The sequence below is a fragment of the Tachypleus tridentatus genome, chromosome 12, assembly GCF_004210375.1.
Source record: "Tachypleus tridentatus isolate NWPU-2018 chromosome 12, ASM421037v1, whole genome shotgun sequence".
NCBI lineage: Eukaryota > Metazoa > Arthropoda > Merostomata > Xiphosura > Limulidae > Tachypleus > Tachypleus tridentatus.
The window spans coordinates 100,137,357-100,160,867 of record NC_134836.1 but is presented as its reverse complement, the minus strand read 5'-3'; the positions used below and the strand labels follow the sequence as shown (position 1 = coordinate 100,160,867).

Here is a 23,511-nt window from a genome sequence, read left to right as displayed (position 1 = left end):
TCTCCCTCTACACACACACTTACAAATTATTACACAAACAAAGGGGTAGGTTGAATAAAACAACCTTAAAATAAGGTTCTGGGCATTTTAACCTCTTCTCTGATTGCTTGAGATAACTCGGACACCCTCCACATTTCAGAAGTTATTTGCCTAATTTAATAGGGGTAAACACTTTTTAATAATATTTCAATAATTTACCCAAATTTATTTGCACATTATTGTGTATTACAATAGGCTATCAAAAAGTGCAAAGAAAATTTTTTTTACCTCACTTCTAAAAAAATCCTGACACAGAAGGGATTAATACAGTTCTTTTCTTACTGCTGGAATCTTTCCAAGTTACAAACCTAACAATAAATTCACATGATTAATACCAGCATTAGTATTATAATAGTCAAACTAATAAGCTAAACTCTTCTAAGAGTATGATAAAATTTAAAAAGTCTCACAAGTGTTTGATAAACAGCCAGGCATTAATTCTTAAATTTGTTTCTCAAACATTAATCTACTTCTAATAATGACAAACTTTACCACTAGACTGCTTAAATAGTTATTCTGCTGATTACAGTTACTTAACTACATGTTTCTTCACATTCCAGTCATTGTAAATTCTATTATTTAATGTCATTTGTACATCTATTATGATTTTGTTTTTACATTTCTTAGTTTTGATCTCTGTACCAGTGATGCTAACAGTGTTGAAGGAGTCCAGATTTCTTATTCTGAGTTGATGAATTAATTGTAAATTGGACAAGATTAGTTACAAAAAACTGTGTATTTATGAGTAGACGTTTGTGGCATATATATATATTGATGTCCTCAGTTTAATTTGAGTTATATAGCTTTTTTTCTAATTGTGAAATATGTAAGTATGTAAGAAACAAATAATTTAATTGACACAGCTGAGAAGGCATTGCTGATATAATTAAGATACCTTTGTAATCACGAATTTCCTTAAACTGTTCTAATCAAAACGTCTATACTGTTTGAACTAAAAATTAAAGGAATTTTTTCATGGTTGCCCTTAGGGTTCTTTAAAAGTGGATACATGAAAACTGTTGCTTAACCACTCACCTAATTTACATACTACATCAAAATGCCGTAACAGTCTGTACACATCACTTCTTTTACCATATTTTTCACTTTTGTTACAAGTTTATCCAAATTACAGAGAATAAACAGAGCCACTTTTACAATATTTAGATTAGGAAAAAAAGGTTCTAAAGCTTATTGTCCAATTCTGGTATGTTCTATACGCTGCTTTCATAGTATGTTGTTAAAATAATTGTCCATCTTGTATTTAGATTTACAGTGAAATAGATGGTGTGCATCCAACATAAAATTAAACTTCATGTTTGGTTTGCACTGAAATTTTTACAGGTGTGAATAAATGATGACTCAAATTATATAAACAATGAAAGTGTGATAAAATAATAGAACAGCTTTTTGTAAACTACTAATACATCCATAGAAAATGTTAGTATGAATGAATGTATGTAAAGGAATAGTGTGATTTATTAAGTATGGGGCCATTGATTTCTGGAACTTTTGTGTTGGATTAGTTTCTTGATTAGTGTTATGGGGATATTGGCTGTACATTTGATTACATAACACGGATGTAACCATGTTACTCTTCAGTAACCATCTAACATCAGTTTCCTAATTTTGTAATGCTTGATACTTGGAGTGTTACTAAATATTAAAACAAACTATGAAAGCTTTTTCTAAAGTGTGGCATTCACTTGAAAAGATACTTGATATAAAATTTGAAGGAAAGTTGTTACTCAAGATAATCATTTCAAGTTCTCAGTTTTTCATTATTCAGTATATTGTTATCCTAATGCCAGGCCACTCAGATAACTAAAGCAAAAGAAAACAGTCTTAATATATATGTGTCAATGTATCTAATTATTATCGTAGGATAGGACCAAATTTCTTAGCCTGCAATCAGACTGCCATTATCTATGTGAGGGTAATACTGCTTCTGTTGAGGATATATGTTCCCACATTCATGGTCATTGAAGGACTGAGCAAAAGCAAGAATGTTATTTTGCCTGTTATCATCCCTAGAGAAAAGTAGAAATTCCAGCATTACTTGCATGAATAACTTATAATCTGAAGGCCACAGAGTCAGTACAGAAATGCTAACAGTCACTGAAGGATGCCAGAAATTTTGACTGTTCATGGCCTGTGCTTCATGATTGTCATGTTACTGAATGTCATAAAATAAAGAGAAATATCAGTGTTTTGTTTTCATTGTTTGATTTGAGATGAAATACACAATGATTTATTTAATGATGATTTCCTTATTTAAACCCTTCAATTTATTTCAAACTTAGTAAAAAATGTTTAAAGTGTACAAGTTGCATCATATTGTAAAAGCTGTGTGTGTGTTTGTTTCTGGATCTTGAATTATGTTTATGGACTTTCATTTTTCACACACTGAAACAAGTCAAATGTCTTAACACAAGAGACAATGTTAAATATATGAGAGTAGTATATATAATTCAAGTATTAAAAAAAGCCAAAAACTTAGGTAGTTGTGTTAAAAGAAGAACAAGTGATGTTTCAGATTTTCATACAATTCTGTACTTGACCTTTGACATTTAGAAGTGAGCATTCTGTTTTTTACCCAATAAAATTTGTAAAATAACTTAAGGAGAAAAGTAATGAAATAATGCTCTTTACTTTAGGTAAAAAATTTATTTTACAAAGTGTAATTCAAACTAGATAACTTACACAGTAATTGTGTGAAATTAATTTATATTTTGAAAGAGGAAAAAAAAATTCCTCATTTTTATAAAAGTTTATTTTTTCCTCTGTTTTTTTTTCCACACAACCAGTAAATTGAGGACATTTGAGAAGCTTTTGAATTAGAAACTGTTGTATAAATTATACACAAGGTACTAACTGTAGTGTTATATGCCTATAGGTATTTTTAACCCTAGAGAGTTTCATGGAATAAATAGTTGTTTGATACATACCAGTTGCATAAAAGACTTATTTGGATGCAAACTTTCTGATAATTTATTCTTGTTTTATTGAAGCTTTATATTGTATTGCAGCTTTACAGAAAAATAATTTCTAAGCTTAGGTTATCGTGTATTAATTCCATGTAATTGATATTTATGATATATATTAAAACTTCTAATTTATTTTATAAGAAAATAAATATTTGCAGTGCGTTTTACCTTGATGTATCTTTCTTACTTGTACTTTTCATTTTTTTCATAATTATTTGTCACTCTTACCACCTAACATTCTCACTTATAAAAAAAAGGTTTAATCACTTGGCAGAAAAGAATCTTGACTTTGATCATGATACTTTAATAAGTCTGATGATCCATGTTGCAGAGCACCATTGGATTACATTACTTTTTCTTTATTTTACTTGTACTTTATATTTTTATGTACAATTTTTACTCAAGGTGACTTGACTTACAGGCAACTGCATGATATACTGTTTTATAGTAGTAGATAACAGGTTAGTAAAAACTACACATGTAGAAGTCATGACAAAAATGGTAATTTAAACTGAATGAATTCAGGATTCAAATAACATTTTAGAAATTTAAAAGGTGAATCAAAATTTAATCATTCTCTTCCAAAGAGCCAAAACAAAGTTCAGCCTAAACACTTTTACCTGTTTTACAAGGTGATCACTAACCTGAAAATTTGTTAAAGGAATTTGAAAAAAAGAATTTCAACAGTTACACAAAATAGCATCCTTATCTTTTGTCTAGTTAGAACAATTACTGTTGTACTTTAACATATCATGGTCAGTCAGTATATGGTCTTTCATTTGGTAATAATTAGCTGACTCATTATTTGATGATAAGTTAGATCAATGGTTATTTTACAGTTACAAATTCAGTAATGTTTTGGGTGTCATAAAGACACAGTGTCTTTGATATAAATATTTGTTCAGACAATAGTCTTAAAGTTTTTACAGACAGGCCATAGGTCCTACAGTTAATTCTGAAGGCTGACAATGCTAACAAAACTGGTTTTGGTACCTGTAGTGAGAGAGAACAAATAGTTCATTGTGTAGCTTTGTGCTGATCAATAAGAGGTTAAAAGCTAAAGTAAGATTTTATATAAATTTATGAGAAAATGTTGAAATATCAATGCGTAATACACATTTGTGCAGAGCAGTCAAGAAAGAAACATTTTGGAAGGAATGTAGCCACCCTGTTTTATCACAACATGTTTAGACAAAACATGTACCAGCAGACCTGTAACTGGTTGAAATACTTTTTTTGTAAATGTAGATTTCTATATTAGATTTTAAACATTTTGTAACATTCTTCTCATTACACTGTTTTAAACAATTTTTTTTCTCAACTAGTTTTTCCATAAATTACTGAAATAAAGTCTGTATTAACTTGGTTTTTCTGTCAGAATTTACATTCAATTTGAAAATTTGTATTTTTGGTATTTGGACATATGATAGGCATTTGTCTCATTCCACAGGTAAAACAATAACTCCTAAGGATACGATATGTAAAGTGCCTCCAAAACTTGAACAGTATCTGTTGTGGTTTGTGACAATTCTAATAATCGCACAATAAGATCATTAAAGGATATAAAACAAGAGGACGCAACGTTACAAAAAGAAATGTCTTTTCCATTAAAAGTTGAAAAACTCGTGTAGCATATCACTTAGGAAAGACAACAATAAACTGTGAAACCACACCTTAAGCCAGTGAACACCAAGGTTCTCATTCATATGGTTAAAAGTTGTGGTTGTGAAAGAGAATCCTTTGACCCAAAATGCCATTGCTATGAAGCTGATTATATCTTCTGGAACTATTAATAAGATCATAAACAAGGAGTTTAAGATGACAAAGGAGAGCAAATGAAACATTCCAAGTTTTGAAACACATCTTAAAATCAACAGTTTTTCTCCTGAAGAAACTGAACTAAAAACAAATCTGTTCAGCCTTGTACCTAAATCCTTTGATGAAACTTCATTACATCTGCACAAGCCTGAACTTGGAAGCAATAAGCCTAAAAATTTTGCAAGTTTGTTTGAAAGATGAACAAGTGGAGTGAAACAAGTTTAACGTGGCTGTTCTCTGAATAAGTTTGAACTTACGGGAACATCATTGAAGGGTCACAGACACAGTGTGTTTGACAAGGAAAATATGGTATTCATCACTAATATGCCAAAATTAACTGTTTAAGGAAAACAGTGCATATAATTGTCTATAAACCCATACAGATTTTAATTGACTATTTTCTTCAGTTATTATTACATATTACTAGCAAAGGTCCTCACACCATGCATGGCATTCATTTTATTAACTTCATAAGAATAGTAGGATTGTGTGTATGTGCATCATTTGTCATGAAGTTGTACTAAGTATTGAACTGGCAGAACTTTCTTGAAATTTGTTCCTACTGGCATGTTGCTTCATATCAATATAACTATTCTCAGTGTATTATCTATGTTGTACTTCCAGCTGTTCTTAATTTCTAGGCCTTATTATATAATAATCTTTAGATTTCTAAATTCACCTCAAAGATAAGATGTAGCTAACATGATTTATGTATGCCTGTGATATGAAAAAAAAACTAATCTAACAAGAAATCTTAAATTAACTATTAAAAGATCCTGTACCAAAATGCACCCATGTTAGAAAAACTTTGACTTGACACAAAAACAATGGGAATATAATAACAAAACGTAAATTTAGACAATTAAGAAGAATACAGTTTTGTAGTTTTATTATAAATACTTTTAAATATGCTGACTATGACACTGATAACTCAACTTTCATTGTAAGTTATGAAAATTATAATTACTTTGTCATAGTCATATACTTTGGAAAATTCCATGTATGAAAATTATAATGTCTATATTTAAGAACTTGTGACACTATTATAAGAAGAACTTTGTACGTATTTGAACTTCTTTGGTCCAGCTTGTTAAGAATGCTGAGAAGTCCCAGATTTTTGTTTTTCTTATCTATTTCATTTCATAGTTCATGAACACTGATGAAATAGGAAGTAAAATTATTACACAACTGTACTCAAAAACCATGCTGTACAGGAGGTAAAATCTCAAAACTCATCTGTTGGTTTGACCAAACAGACTACGTTTCCTAGTTATTCTCATTCCATAGTTTTCATTTAATTTTTGTAGAATATTTCCAGTTTTCCATTTCCCTTCCTCATTTTCTCATGGTTAAACATTCTGCTTTTTAATTCTTTGGTCACTTAATATTTTAAACCAAAATGTCATTTTCCACTTAATGGCATCAAAATTGTTATCAAAGAATCATTTTCACCCTTCCATAACTTTTCACACATTGTTTTGGTAATTCAAATTTCAGTTCATATAACCAAGTAAGAAAATCTGAAGAAATAGCTGAAAATGACTATAGAAGAAAAAGAATTATGTGGTCAAAATTTTATTCAAACTACCGACTCCCAGTGGTATGTCTGCAAGCTCACACCACTAAAAGCGTGGTAGACATAGCACAGATAGTCCATTGTGTAGCACTGTGCCTAATTCCAAACATTTCAAAATGACAGACGAAGGTATTTGGCAGAATTGGTGACCAAATAATTCTCTTTTGCTTACATCCACTTTTGACTGTATTATTCATGTTTTCAGATTTTATCATACTCTAACTGCACATGTTTATTCATGTTAAATAATTATGTAACTTGCATAGCTTTAGTTTTATTTATACCATTGTAAAATCATCGCTATTAAACTTTCTCCCCATAACTTTGATAAAGGTTATAGTACACGTGTTCTGGAAAATGTTCTAAATCCACGTAACCTGTTTGTAACTCTAGTAATCGTCCAAGCTCAGTTCGTAGATCAGAAAATGAGGGCCTATTATTGACATCTGCCCTCCAACAGTCTTTCATGATTTTGTATAACTCTTCTCTACAATGCTCTGGCTGTTCCATAGTATAACCTTCTCTGACTTCCTGTATCACTTGTCGAGCCCCCAGACCAGGATATGGAGTGGAACCTGTTCAAAAGTATAAACAAACACCTTGATACTGTGAAGTAAAGTGCAACTATTAGCACGTGATAAAGCATGTAAATCAGACGGTAAATTACAAAAAGTATACACAAAAAGAGAACAGGTGTTTATGTAAGGGATCTGTCGTTCACAACTTTCGCCATCTTCATAAACGTGCAAAACTTACACTGTGTTTTTGTATCAAAAAATAACGTGCAAAAATATCACCAAGCAACAGCTGAGACCTGCTGTGTCAAGTTCAAAACTTCTTTTTGTTCTTCCGTACCATATTTGTAATTCTAAAAAAGTGAGAATGAACGAAGAAAAGAATATATAACAATATTTAAACTACGCTGTATCTTTTTTTTTCAACAATATAATGGTTACTTTATGATAATATCTTTTTTAAAAAAATCATCGTTTTATGTGTGAGTATTGTACTGTGTAAGTAGTATGAACTACTCCAAAGTGTATGCTTTCAGAAGTTGTATGTTAAAGGATACTTGTTTTTGCGTTAAAACATTTAAATTTTGAGTGTTTTTTGTTTGTTTGTTTGGGAATTTCGCACAAAGCTACTCGAGGGCTATCTGTGCTAGCCGTCCTTAATTTAGCAGTGTAAGACTAGAGGAAAGGCAGCTAGTCATCACCACCCACCGCCAACTCTTGGGCTACTCTTTTACCAACGAATAGTGGAATTGACCGTCACATTATACACCCCCACGGCTGGGAGGGCGAGCATGTTTAGCGCGATGCGGGCGCGAACCCGCGACCCAAGCTACTCGAGGACTATCTGCGCTAGCCGTCTCTAATTTAGCAGTGAAAGACTAGAGGGAAGGCAGCTAGTCATCACCACCCACCGCTAACTCTTGCGCTACTCTTCTACCAATGAAGAGTGGAATTGACCACGCTTTAGAACGCCTCCACGGCTAAAAGGACGAGCATGTTTTTAACAAGGATTCGAACCCGCGACCCTCAAATTACGAATCGATCGCCTTAACCATTTGACCATGCCTTAAAACAAAATAAAAACACTGTCTTCTTCATTTTTGCCAGTAGAATGAATAAGTGACGTGTGAATAAAAGCATTCTGTTTCGCCTTTTGTATCCTTCATAATATATTATATACTTGTTGGGCTCTTTGTGAGTTATGAAATTTTTCCTCCTTTAATATCTTGGCTTATTTTTATACATTTTATGATGTGGGTGCGTGTGTGTGTGTGTGAGCGTGCTCACGTGTGTGTATAATCAAAAACACCTCAGACGTGAAAAAGGTGCAGCCAAAACAGGATTTAGCGTGAGGCTTAAAGTGATGAAATCAGAATTGTCGACCAAATTGGTAGCTACATTTATAGCACCGATAAGTTGTAGTTGTTTGTTACTAAGCACAAAGCTTCAAAAGGGGTTATCTGTGTACTGCTCACTGCAGGTATCGAAACTCGGTTTCTAATGGTTAAGTCCGAAGACATACCACTGTACCACTGATAAGAATTCTACAGCATGTGTTCATTCATTAGTTATTCAGGCCGCGTGTTGTGTTCAACTTGGGACACGATGGTGGGTAAAACAAAATACCCGGCCTAGTTAAATAATAAATGAATATTTTATGTAAAGTTATTATCAATTCATCAGGTGTAGCTACCAGTTTGACCGCCAATTTTGGTTTCATTTCTTTAAGTCTTACACTCAATCTTGTTTGGCAACACTTTTGTTTTCACACCTGAGATATTTTTGATTACATATTATGATATTTTGTCGACACACACCAACAAACCACAGCAAGTAAGAAAGTGACACCCGTTATTAACCAACATTAGCTTGTTATTCGGAATAGACCTTTATTTTACAGAACAAACTATTAGCTTCCACTTGCTATCATAGTTATTTCATTTTATCTCTTCCGATCGTTTTTGTGCAGTTTTTGTTGTGAATGTTTGTTATGGGTTATAGTGTCTAACTGATACAGACGATCGCTTAGTTACGTAAGGAGAGAATGAGAATATTACGAGTATTCGATTTTTGAAAGGTAGACACACTTTTCTTCGTAAGCTCAGCGTAATGAGGAACACATACTGTATACGGTTGTAGTTTCCTCTGTAAAACAGTGTTAATGGTTTACTTGAAGTAACGCCATGAAATTTAGATTAACAGTTTCTTGTCATCACCCTCATGCAATCGGTACAGCCGTATCAAGCATCATTATTTATGCTAATTGCTTAAGTTAATATCATGTGAAGCTAACTGATCTTTAATTAGTATAATTTCATAAAATTTCGTGAATTTGCGCTAAAAAGTCCGCAATGAATAATCAACAATAATCGTTCACCTGTTTTTCTTTTGAAAACTTGAACTATAAACTGCTAATTTAGTTTAATTGGTCTAACCAATGGGTTATTTCACCTCATATTTTTGCTGTTCTAAATCGACTGTCTTTAATTCAAGTGGCACAGTACTAAAAATACTAAAAAATTATGTTGTTAGTTGAAGCTGTTGTAAAAAATGTCAGACTGTTAGCAAATCTGAAATTTTGTAGACGTGCGCAAAATGTTTGGTTAAATATGTGCAATTTTTATCGAATAACTTTGTGCGTGTGGCTGAAATTTACACCAAATGGGACTCCTAACTGTTGGTTGGAAAGCACGTGACGTTTTGCGTAGGTGTGTGCAAAGCGCTTTTTGTTGAATAACCTTTCATATGTCGCTTACATTTAAACCAAATGAGATTCCTAATTGTAGTTCGTAAAGATCTATCGGTGTATGAACTTAAAAGTCCACTGAAGTATGTTTCGTTATCAAATACATTTCCGCACTATTGGTGCGAAGATAAAATAAGGAAAGAAACTCAAACATAATTGTAGATAATATATCTCAGGTATTTTATAATGGATAGCTTTAAATTTGGATTGTGATGTAAGAGTTATGTAGAACACGTCCAGTGAAAATGTACAATACATTGGATAAGTACAGTCCGAAAAACAGAATGTGAAAAATCTCTAAACTGTTAATTACACACAGTGTAACCTGCGGGCTGGTCGTTTTTGCCACACGACACACTATCTTGTGTCTTCATATACGAGGTCTGTTCAAAAAAATACGCGGACTGTTTGAATTGCGCGGCTCCAGTTGGTTCCAGGGGAATCCGCTTGGTGTCGCTAGGTTTGCACAGATCAGCTGATTACGACGCCATTTCCCGATTGCAGATATCTTCATTTGTGTATTAGCTACGCGGTTTTAAAAGAAGTGCGATTTTTTCGTTTGGCGGATTTCAGAATGAATGACCTGAAGGAGCAACGACTTGCTGTGAAATTTTGTGTTAAACTTGGAAAATCTGCGACTGAAACTTTTGGTATGCTTAACACGGCTTACGGTGATGTTGCTATGAAGCGTACGGCATGTTTCAAGTGGCATGAACGTTTTAAGGATGGTCGACAGTCCATTGAAGATGATGAGCGTCCTGGACGTCCTTCCACGTCAACTGACGACCCACACGTCGACAAAATCAACACCCTGGTGCGGGCAAATCGACGTCTGACTGTCAGGGAGCTTGCTGAAGAGTGTAGAATATCAGTTGGATCTTATTACGAGAATTTGACCGAAAAATTGAAGATGCACCGCGTTGCTGCGAAATTTGTGCCTCAGAACTCGTGAGTTAATGGCCAAACACTCGATCACTGTTCTTTCCCACCCACCCCTACTCACCTGACCTTGCTCCTTGTGATTGTTTCTTGTTCCCCAAACTCAAAAAACCCTTGAAAGGAAGAAGATTTAAGACGATTCCCGAGATTAAGGCAAATGCGACGAAGGAGCTGGAGGACATTACAAAAGAAGCGTACCAGGACTGTTTCAACAAGTGGAAACACCGTTGGGATAAGTGTGTGCGTTGGGGAGGAGAGTACTTTGAAGAAATCCCAGACCTGTAACTTCTAAATAAAGTACATTTTGTTTTATGACGTCATTCCGCGTATTTTTTGAACAGCCCTCGTATACGTTCTAAACTTTGCCCATAAAGACTTGTCGAATGTAAAACTGCAGGTGTCCGTTCAAATTATTTGCTAATAAGTTTGGCATTCTTTCGTGTGGTTCGGCATGACCAGGTGGTTATGACATTCGACTCGTAATCCGAGGATCGCGGATTCGAATCCCCGTCACACCAAACATGTTCGCCCTTTCGACCGTGGGGGTGTTATAATGTGATGGCCAATCCCACTATTCTTTGATAAAAGAGTAGCCCAAGAGTTGGAGGCGGGTCGTGATGACTAGCTGCCTTCTCTCCCGTCTTACACTGCAAAATTAGGGACGTCTAGCGCAGGTAACCCTCGTGTAGCTTTGCGCGAAATTCAAAACAATCCATTCTTAGGTGAACTGGTTTCCCAAGAGCGAGAATATTGGATCCGCTATCTAACAAGAAGTATATTACAAAATAAATCCAAAATGTCCGACCTTGCCTGAGTTTGGAAAAAGAAAGAGGCTGAACGCAGTGAGAGCAATCTATGTATTTATGGCGGTGGACAATACCTTTACTAAAAAAGAGGTATTTTTGAAAGTGTAGAAGTTGTTTTCTCTTATGCTGTTGTTGAAATTACATACACGACACAGCAAGGCTATATTCCTCCAGACCCGCTTGAGGTACTCATAGGACTGTTTGCCATTTCCATTGAAGCATAAGAAAAGTTATAGCCTCGAGACGTTATCTGTCCTGCTAATGGAAAGTCATTGCTTACTTTAATACATAATATATACAACTTTACATAAACCTTTCCCACAGGAAAACAAAATGTGATAATTTTGTTAAGTAACAGAAAAATGTGTAGCTGGACTACATATTGTATGCTCTATTTTCGAACTTTTTTCCAGTATTAACACATTACTTGCCGCAATGTATAATCCGCTCTAGATAACTGGCAAAAGCTTTCTTGTGTAATAGTATTTCAAACCGCTGCATAATAGCTCATAAAACGGATCTGATTTTTATTTGTTTTTTTTCCAAGTACAAAATTTCTTAGCTTACTGCCCCGAAATATTTAGACCGATATCAGATCTAATTTCAGGTTTGGACTCAGAAGACCAAACCCTTTCGATTGATGTATTTGCCCACGGTCTCATGTATTAATTTACACTAATACTGCCAAAAATAATTTCAGTTTGAGGGTTGGCTGGAAGAAATCCTTATGAGTAATCAAATCGGTTATACAAGCGTCTCACGCGTGGTATTAATGGCGCACAAAAATGTTTGTTTGTTTTATTATTTGAAATTTCGCAAAAAGCTACACGAGGGCTATTTGCGCTAGCCATCCCTAATTTAGTAGTGTAATGCTAGAGGGAAGGCAGCTAGTCATCACCACCCACCGCCAACTCTTGGGCTACTCTTATATCAATGAATAGTGGGATTGACCGCCCCCATGACTGAAAGGAGGAGTCTGTTTGGTGTGACGGGGATTTGAATCCGCGACCTTCTGATTACCAGTTGAACGTCTTAATCCACCTGGCCATGATGGGCCCACAAGAATGTAACTAATAAAAAGAAACAAAAAAGTATCGCAGATTAATTTACTCTAACCTTGCCTAAAACAATTTCAAGCACTACGGCTATTGAACATTCTCTATTATTTTAATTAGAAATGTTTCACTGAAAACCAACATAGCTGCAAGTTATATTGTTGTTATGTTGTTGTTTAACAACATGATAAAAATCTCAGAATAATAGTTGACTTTCAAATTGGTTCTTAATAACTAAATTTTAAACTATCTATTACAAATTCACATTCTGAGAATATTAGTAAAGTGTTTTTGTATATTTCATTTTTTATGGAACTCTCTCTTCCTCTGTTTCGCCCACTGATTAACTAGTTAGACTTACCTAATGTAACAATCTCCCATAGCAAAATTCCAAATGACCAAACATCAGACTTGACTGTGAACACGTTTAGATATAAAGACTCTGGTGCCATCCAACGAACAGGAAGGGCTCCCTGTAGAAAAAGAAAATGCTGTTTAATATATTACTTTATATAACCTTGATTTCAAGACATATCCAGACCCCTTTTTTATATTTTTCTACGTGTAACTTCAACATCGTATATCGTGAATAGCAGCACTATCGTTGAACACTTTCAATGTTTTTGTAAAAAATTCACTACCACTTTTTGTTAACTGTGCTCTAAACCCCGCCACTCTGTTAACTCTCAGAAGGCCCGGCATGGCCAGGTGGTTGAAGCACTCGACTCGTAATCTGAGGGTCGCGGGTTCGAATCCCCGTCACGCCAAGCATGCTCGCCCTTTCAGCCGTTGGGCGTTATAATGGTACGGTCAATCCCACTATTCGTTGGTAAACTTTGCATGAAATTCAAAACAAACCTCGGATATTGGCGTTGGAAACCCGGAAGCTTACTACTGATACACCAAAGAACATTATAAAATGATTGAAACTTTTGTCAAACTGTAGAAAAAAAGTGATAATAGAGGATTATTTAAGAAAACTATTATTTCAAATATGTTTTAATTAACATTATATTTGAAGAAAGTATATTGTTGTTATTGTTTTCGTAATGCAAAGCTACACAAAAGGCTATATCCCGGATTTAGCGTTGTGAGTCCATATACGTTCCGCTGTCCCACTGGGGACGAAGTAGACTGATTTGTCTTTCCTTCCTCAGTTTGGGGGTATCTGAATGGCGCTGCTGACACACGCATACAGCTGTATATGAAAATTAACTAGAGCGAATAAATATATCAATTCCTTCTATTTCAGACACTCTGACCTACATTAACACGCAACAGGTTTTTAACCACAATAAGCAGTCTGCTTCGCTGCTCAAAACTGGATCAATCTCCAACTAATAAGTTTTAAAACCAGTTTGGATATTTCGCTAAATAACAATCATAAAACCAAGAACATGATAACTGCCCGTGTTTCGTTTGTACGTGGGAAAAAAAATACATTTTGTATACATTGATACAAATTTCTTATTGTATGGATTTCAACAACTTTAGGTGGTAATCAACTCTGTTTCTCACGAATGACTTGCACGTTCATTAGTTTATACGTCAAGGCTTTGTAAATTTGTGTTGCTTTACATCTAGTTTTAAGACTGTTTTTTTACTTCCATTTTGTGTAATGAATATCTGGTGGTTGGAAATAGAGAATGAAAGGTGTTGTACGTTATAGCGTTGTAATTAGCTACTACAATATAATACATTGTTAATAATGCACTGAATAATTATATGAAAAGCGTATGATAAAAGGAAAGATTTTTCTCTATATAAAAACATTTTAACATTTAAACCCAGGAATAAATGTAAAATAATTCACAAAATAAGCCTTCTAATTTAAGCGCATAAAAATAAAATTGTTGTTGTTTTGAATTAAGCACAAAGCTACACAATGGACCATCTGTGCTCTGCCCACCACGGGTATCTAAACCCAGTTTATAGCGTTATAAGTCCACAGACATACAACTTAGCCACAAGGGGAAAAAATAAAACTGATTAAAGTACATTGAAAATAAATATTGTTTCAAACACTTGTATATATTGAAATAGTATTGTATTTAAAGTCGTTTTTAATACTCATACGCTGGAAAAGCGTTAGATTTACGAACCTACAACACTAAAATACTGGGTTCGAGTCCCCGCGGTGGACAAAGCAGATAACTCAAAGTGGCTTTGATCTAAAACCACCAAACCAATCATTACTCATAGAAAGAATGAGTGTAATATTGTTGTAGGGCAATGTGTTCTTGTTGCTCTAACATTTGAACATACCTTTGTTTTCTGTTCATACATTTCACTGTCCTTATCACGAATGCTCCTGGAGAGACCAAAATCAGCCACCTTACACACCTTGTTATGGTCAACGAGGACGTTCCGGGCAGCCAGGTCTCTGTGAATCACCTACATATTCAGGTACGAAATGAGAAGTCGATTTTATGGTCATTAACTTATATACTTAAGGACTAGAATCAGAACTTTAAATCTGAACGACATCGTGAACCAGATGGCCACGTCAGAGGACCCACAGAGTTCACTTATAGTTTTCCATAGTTATGAGCTGCTGGCAACTGGTCAGCAATATACGCTACCACAAGGACTCTCTACAGCTCTTTATACCGCATAACGAGTATGACTGCCACTTTTATAACTCACCCATAACTGAAAGTACTGGGCATGTTTAGTGGCATCGCATCTTGAACGTAAGATATCTCAATCCTGTTTCGACACATTAACCATGATGAACCTAGAAATATCTGTATCCACATAATTGTTTTTTACGGCATCATTATTCACTAATTTGTTCAACTTATGTAAAATTACTTTGATTCAGTCTCTTTCTTGCTAAAATATTTCGTAATTTGCAAAGTTTCAATACACTCGTTCTCTATCATTTTAAAATATTCATTACTTATCTGTTTAAGCATATAATCCTTTAAATATCTAGTTATTAGTTGAACAAAATACGTAATACGAAACAAAAGTAATCAATGAAGCAAACCATTTTGAGTAGCTACTGAGTTTTCCAAACGAACTGCCAATTAGATTCAATACTCAAACGTGCATTGTCGTTTCGAAACAATTGAGTAACAAATTGTTAGCCTGTTGGTGAAGCTGTCATCTTTCCGATTCAAAAAGATGAAAAAAAACTCGTTCAAACATTTTCTGCAGATAAAAGTTAAACAATTGAATTATTGATGTAAGTTGTGTTAATAGTTTTATGATCGTACTTTAAATTATAGAAAGCTTTATTCAGATTATCTATCTTTATTGCTGGATCCAGTATTGAATTTGTAAGCTAATGCGAACTTTTAAGTTATAAAATGAAATGTTTAGTTCACAGGGAATATAATTAAAACAATTAGTTTATTTCTTTTGAATCCTATTGGCTTAACAAGGCCGACGATAGAGTATAAATGTATACGTTTTACAAACACCACACCAACATTATTTATAAAATACAATGTGATAACTGCCGCGACTTCTATATTAGAGAAACAAGTAGAAAAATAGAAACCAGATTCAAATAAACAAAAAGTCACCTTCACAAGTTTTCAACAGTGGCGGCGCCAAGGGTGGTTGGGGGGTTAGGGGGGTTTGAGCCTCCCCAATATTGTTACCTACATATATTCATAAAATATGGAAAACACTTTCTCTTTCACATATACGCATATTTTCATAAACAGATTATTTCTATTTTGTAATAATGAATTATTAATCAGAGTCTGAGTTTCCAATGAGAACTGCATTGAAAACGCAGTTCAAAATAGCATACCTTTCTGAAATGTACCTTGGTATTTACATTATTATTTTGGGAAGCCCCTCCACAGTTTACCTCAGCCCCATCAACCTCCCCAACGAAATATCCTGGCGCCGCCACTGGTTTTCGAACACTGCAAATCAAATAAACACAACAAAACCATAGAAAACACCCAAGTACTAAACAAAGAAACAAACCTAAACAAACGAAAAATTAAAGAAGCCTTACTTATACAATAACTCAAGCCCAAAATAAATCAATACAAAAGAACACCTTTATACCTATATTAATAAATATAATCAAACATCAAAGAACGCTCTCTACATTCCTACATTCAGTTACACAACCCCCTTCAAACGTATGATCAGCTATCGGTCAGTTACCTCTTTTTTTCTTTGTGAACCTGACGATGACCGAAGAACGTCGAAACGTTGTTTGCTCCTCTACATAACAAATTTCCTCAATCCATACCAGCCGTTTTTACATATATATATTTCTCTACAAGTGGGTTTTCTCGTCATCACTGATTATACGTTTTACAATGAAGAGAAATTTAATGTTCTGTTTAGTCGGATAAAATTAAACATTCTGGTTCAACGAAAAACAAACATAGGTGGACGAATAAACTTCAAAAATGAACTTGTATATCTTCAGAAATAAATACTATCGACCTATAGGTAGGTTTGTGCATGCTTAATAATGCTACACAATACTGTATACTGGCTATAATCTGCGTTCTTTCTAATGTGTATTTATATCACAACCTTGATTTTAGCTCTGGATATATTTGTTGATTTACTGTTTCTTATCTCCTTATCTGTTTGATATAAATACATATGGATTCATAAATTAAAAATATAGTTTCTGAAGTTGGTCGATGAAAAAAATATGAAAATAAAATACAGAATCGTACCCCTTTAGTGCTAACGTACTCCATTCCACGTGCTACATGGTAAGCAAACATGGTCAAGTCCCTGGAAGTAAGAGCTTGTGATGTGGGGGAACAGTTATAATAATCTCTTCTGGACCGATGGTCACGAAGAAAAGACAGAAGTTTCCCTCTCACGACGTATTCCATAATAACATAGTAAGGCTCTAGAAAAAAGAAAGGCTGCATCATTGACACAGTAAGTTTTAAGATACATTCAGATAGCTTTTCAACATGCACAAATGAAGGGTTATTGATTTAGACACAAGACCTGTCTCAGTATTTGGGGGGGGGCTGTTAACATTTTCTTTTAGTTCCTGTTTCAAGTATTCGAAGGTCCGACATGGCCAAGTAGTCAAGGCACTCGACTCGTAATCTGAGAGTCGCGGGTTCGAGTCCCCGTCCCACCGGACATGCTCGCTCTTTCAGCCGTGGGGGCGTTATAATATGACGGTCAGTCCCACTATCCGTTGGTAAAAGAGTAGCGCAAGAGTTCCCGGTCGATGGTGATGACTAGCTGCCTTCCCTCTAGTCTTACACTCCTAAATTAGAGATGGCTAGCACAGATAGCCCTCGTGTAGCTTTGCGCGAAATTCTATAACAAATAAACAAACACCAAGTACTCGACCGTGTTTCTGTTTTATAGGTTGAACAAGGATAATTAAAGGATAAGTAAAATGTTGCACATGAACGCAATGGAATTGCTGAACAAGGATTATTGTAAACAGTGTGTAATGAAATACTTTCGTTCTGGATTATCTTATTTAAATACTTAACTCTGATTAACGAATCTCAGTGAATGAACAAAGATCTCGTTAACGCGAAGATTGTTCCGGAAATTAATGTCTGTGATGTGTAACCAGAGCCACAAAACTAACTTTGACCTTCACCACTTCTTTAATTTATGCCTAAAATTCCATTGTTTTAGTTATATAAATTTCGGGTCCTCGCATTTGCCTGTGAATAATTAAAGGCAGACCTTTCTCAGAGGTTGTCTTAGAAGACATTTCAACCTTCATACTTAGATATTTGAATGTTCCGAATCCTAGAAACTTTAATACACAAAAGTACGTTATGCTATGGACAGTGCACCTAAGCCAGTATACGTGTAGTAAATGCGGCTAAATAATTTGGAGAAAAACTTAAAGCAGATGAATGTTTTCACATTAGCTTTCTGAACTTGTTTCACCTGACAATAAGAAGTATTTCACTTGACTTTATAACATTATACATCAGCTCAGCTGTTCTCTTGATTAAGTAGTCAGTTCCCACAAGGTGTCGTCTGATACACACATGACAATGTGAATTTAAATGAAAAAAATTTGGAAACGGTCAAAGAAATTTTTGATTTAGATGCTGATCACAAAATTTTAAGACTGTTATAGATTTTCGGTCTTACATTTGATGTGCAAAATGGGTGTTTGTTTTTAAACAATCACAAAGCTACAGAATAGACTTTCTGTGCTCTGTCCACCATGAGTATCAAAACCCTGTTTCTAGCATTGTAAGTCTATAGATATGCCGCTGTGTCACTGAAGGGCGTGCAAAATGAGATGTGTTAATTAAGGACGTCAAGCTTGTGTGTGTTTGTTTAGAATTGAGCACAAAGCTGTACAATGGGCTATCTGTGATCTGCCCACCATTGGTATGGAAACCCGGTTTCCAGAAATATGAGTCCGCAGGGGCGATGTAAAGTTATGGACGTTAAGAATACCATATGGTATATCTATATATAGATATTTATTTATTTTTGTTACATGGAGATTATTCTTAACTGTTGGGCTCGGCATGGCCAAGTGGGTTAAGGCGTTCGATTCGTCATCTGAGGATCGTGGGTTCGAATCCCAGTCGCACCAAACATGCTCGCCCTTTCAGCCGTGGGGGCATTATAATGTGACGGTCAGTCCTGCTATTCGTTGGTAACAGAGTAGCTCAAGAGTTGGCGGTGGGTGGTGATGACTAGCTGCCTTCCCTTTGAAATTCAAAACAAACCAATCTTAGCTATTGTTGAAAAGTACTTAAATATTTTATTTCCATCAAATCTAAAGGCTCTCATGTGACTTCAATATAGCATTAACATTACTATAATAATATGTTCAATTGATTAAAGTGACTTGTTTTAATCTCGAAAGAAGAATATATTTATTTTGCTCGATGAAGGGTCTAGCATGATCTGATGGCTTGGACACTCGACTCACCATCTGTGGTTCCGCATCCCATTTTCAACCATACGCGCACTTTCAGCCGTGAAGGCGGTTAATCCATTATTCGATTAAAGTATTCCAACTGCTGGCGGTAAGTGTCTATAGTCTATTACTCTTAAAGTAGGGCAGCGGGTGCAAATAACCTTCTACCAAACAGAGTAGACTAAGTAAAAAAAAAAAGAAATTACGTGCACACCGAAGAAGGTTATTTTAGCTGTGTGTTAATAATTGAGTCCACTATGGATAATATACAGTTGGGCAAAATCTCATTATTACAAATTCCAAATGTGTTACAACAGCACATTACTATAAAACGTTGGTGGTCACTAAACATGCTCTTTGTGCAAGAATTTAAGTGCATGTCTAAACATTGCTAAATCAAAGTCAGAATACCACCTACGTGAATCAGCAGAATGTGGATGAACGTAGAACAAATAACAACGTGGTGAATGACTCACAGGGAGTTACGAGTTGAGAGTCTGCTCAAACTAGGATGAATCATTTCTCAACAGCTGAGACATGTTTCGTTATCCGTGCTTTAAAATTCACGCAAAACTACACGAGCGTTATCTGCCCTAGCAGTCCATAATTTAACAGTAAAAGATCAGAGGGAAGGCAGCTAGTCACCACTACCCACCGCCAACTCTTGGGCTACTCTTTTAACAATGAATAGTGGTATTGACCGTAACATGAAAAACGCTCCCACAACAGAAAGGGCGAGCATGTTTGATGTGATGAGAATTCGAACCCGCACCCCCTCCGAATGCTAGACGAGCGCCCTAACCACCTGAAGTGGGGCGTGACATTACTCTAATTGTTATTTTAGTATTAGATACTTAGGTTATGATGACGGGACTCACCTTGCTCAGTACAACAACCTAGTATAGTAACAACATTTGGATGACGTCCAAGCTCTTGCATAATCTGGAGTTCTTTTAACAAATCTTTTTTGTCCTTTGAACTGGAACGTTCTGAAAAAAAATCGAAAGACTTCAATTTATTATAGTTTGGGATAAAAGAAACTTTAAACAACTGTAGAGAGTTTATTTTACTTAAGAACAACTCTTGACAACACGGGATCGCTGCCCAATATATTTCAAAGAAACTACATGTGCTTGGTGTTTTTTTTTAATTTCGCGCAAAGCTACACGAGGGCGATCCGCGCTAGCCGTCCCTAATTTAGCAGTGTAAGACTAGAGGGAAGGCAGATAGTCATCACCACTCACCGCCAACTCTTGGGCTACTCTTTTACTAAGGAATAGACTAACCGTCACATCATAACGCCTCCGCGGCTGAAAGAGCGAGCATGTTCGGTGCGATGGGGTTTTGAATCCACGACTCTCGGATTACGAGTCGAGTACCTTAACCACCTGGCCATAGCGGGCGGTGCCTGTTGTTAAGCGCTGAGCTGCACACTTCTGTACCAACTGTAGGAACTGAACTCCGAAATTGAGTATTATAGAAGTTTAGATAAAGTAATTATGAGTAATAAGTGTGGAAGTTATTTAGAATTTACACTGTAATTTAAATTTTCACTTCCTACAAGAATATTACTGTGATTTGAAAGTATAACATCTTATTATGAAAAAATATTTCACAATAAAATTCCATTTAATAAAATAACTTGTGAAGCAAATTTACAAAGGACTTACTTGGAAAATTGTACAGATAATCATAAATATCCTACTCTATCAAGTCTTAGAAGATTCTCATTTTCACATACTCAGGCGTTAAACATATTTCAACGAAATACTTTACTATATTCAACTTTTGTTAAAAGTACAGACAAGGATTGAAGGAATAATTATATGTGATATGTGGAGTTATGTGTGTCCTTTAAGGAAAGGAAGTTGGGTGATTAATTATTGTACTTCACCGCACATAAACAAAATTTAACGTACAATTAATTTTAGAAGACGCAGACTTTCTCTCGTTGCAAGAAATGTCCTTATCTTAATTGGACCTCGGTGAGTCAGTAAATATTTTCATAGCGCGAAAGCGTAATTTCAGTTTTCCTTCCCCACTCATTATCAGAACTTTTCCATAAACTAATTACTCGTGGTTTTCCTGTCCAAATTTTAAGCACTACTCTGTTAGATAAGATTATTTCCTTCAGAGTTTACTTATTCGTTTCTTCGTAAACGTCAGATGTCATCAAGTTTGTTGTTTGTTTTATTTCAACATTCACAGGCGAATATAAAGAAGCCCGTATCTAATATGATTAGTTTTTAAAACTATTCTCAGCAGGAGCGCATTTAGATTAATAAGGTTTATTCAGGAACTTTTGGGTAGGGTACGTAATGTTTTGTTTTTTTTAAATTTCGCACAAAGCTACTCGAGGGCTATCTGCGCTAGTCGTCTCTAATTTCGCAGCGTGAGAACAGAGAGAAGGCAGCTTGTCATCACCACCCACCGCCAACTCTTGGGCTCCTCTTTTACCAACAAATAGTGGGATTGACCATCACATTATAATGCCTCCACGGCTGAAAGGGCAAGCATGTTTGGTGCGTGCTGGATTCAAACCCGCGACCCTCGAATTATGAGTCGAACGTCTTAACATACTTGGCCATGCCGGGCCACGTAACGTTACAAAAGGTTTTAAAGACATTTTCTAACATTCTCAATCAGCATATCAAACTTATTCCTATGTGAAACTATTACAAGAATTATCTGTTCTTGGCTGGGTTAATTGATTTTCAGTTCCCTGTACCCTGATTTGTATTTTACGAAATTCGTCAATTTTGTACTTGTATTATTGAAACAAGATAAACAAAATGAATATTAGTTTGTCAGTAAAGGAAGTGATTTAGATATACAGACTGATTTCATTTCGCAGCATCCTGTACTGTGCCCAAACTTTTCTTAATAAAACTCGTAATTCGTAATGTGATTGTGTTATCTTGCGTTACGTAGTTTTAAAGTTTGTTCATTTTAAATATGGCCTTGTTTTATATTAATACTTCAGTTTTGATTACTTGATGAATATTGCAACACATGTTGCCTTTCTAGTGTATTTTTTCATTAGATCTCAAATTATTTGCACAATTTTAAGTGGACGATTTTTCTCTTTGTGTTGCAAGTAATCTTATTCGTATGGTAATACTGGAATAATAAATTAAAAGAACTGTCATTATCGTCGCTGTAACCAAAACTCACAAAAGGAAGCCATAACTTGCAAATTTTGGTATTTCAGTATCCAAGCCTAAACAGCACGAAATGAATGCAAAACAAACGTGATTATTGGAGCACGACATGATAACGTCACCTATAAAAAATATAAAACTGAAAGTTGGTTTAATATATTCAGCATATAATTTTCTCATACATTTCTTTTTTTTACCTTTTTAAAATTTGAAATAGGCCTAAAAATGTAAGACATAGCCTCTTATATCGTTCTTCTCATAGTTCTCGACTTAATATGAGAAACAGAAAAACTACAGCTGAGGAAAGCGATATAAGAGGATTTTTTTTTTGCCTATTTCAAATTTTGAAAATGTAAAATAATGAAATATATGAGAAAATTATATATTGAATATATTAAACCAACTTTCATTTTCCATTTTTTCACAGGTGACGTTATCATGTCGCGCTCCAATAATCATGTTTGTAATTTTCTCTTCCTTCTTTGCTGCTTCCTTACATGTATTCCTTACGTTCATTCACCCATTTTCAGGCTTGTAAGCGTTCTGGCAATTAGGAATTTTTAAGGTGGAGGCGTATTTTCAATTTACTAAAAAAGACCTCCATGAATACAGTTGACGAGAAAATAATATAATTTTCGTATTATATATTAAAATACTTATACCTTTCAATCATTATTATATTGTAATATATGAAATCATTTTTTATTTTTTATATATTTTTATTTATCTCATTTTTATTTATTTTACTTCGTAAAATATAGCACAAGCATATAGATGCATAACATGCATCTCATGGAAAACGTTTAACATACTAATGTAATGTACAGTAGTCTAGAATAAGGTTCGTGTTTTACGAAACCTAACATAAGCATATAATATGTATGAAAAATACTATTGTAGTTTTATAATAATTATTAATCGTGTGTAAAAAACGCTAAAAATTGCAGCATGTTAGCCAAACCGCTCTTTTTGTTGAACTTGAGATATGATGGTGGGAAAAACAAAGT

The 23,511-nt window shown here is 34.7% G+C and overlaps 1 protein-coding gene across 1 annotated transcript in view; it reads right to left on the bottom strand.

Annotated features, from left to right (window-relative positions):
- Nucleotides 1–3,311: 3,311 nt before the first annotated feature.
- The window catches only part of LOC143234151 (tyrosine kinase receptor Cad96Ca-like), a 37,811-nt gene continuing 17,611 nt past the window's right edge, over nucleotides 3,312–23,511 (bottom strand). Inside the window, exons 6-10 of the mRNA XM_076471277.1 lie at nucleotides 20,222–20,332; nucleotides 17,143–17,324; nucleotides 14,744–14,872; nucleotides 12,840–12,951; nucleotides 3,312–6,992 (exon numbers count right to left, since the gene is read on the bottom strand). Coding sequence (XP_076327392.1) covers nucleotides 6,721–6,992; nucleotides 12,840–12,951; nucleotides 14,744–14,872; nucleotides 17,143–17,324; nucleotides 20,222–20,332 — 806 coding nt within the window. The 3' untranslated portion in view covers nucleotides 3,312–6,720. The remainder of the gene's footprint in view (nucleotides 6,993–12,839; nucleotides 12,952–14,743; nucleotides 14,873–17,142; nucleotides 17,325–20,221; nucleotides 20,333–23,511) is intronic.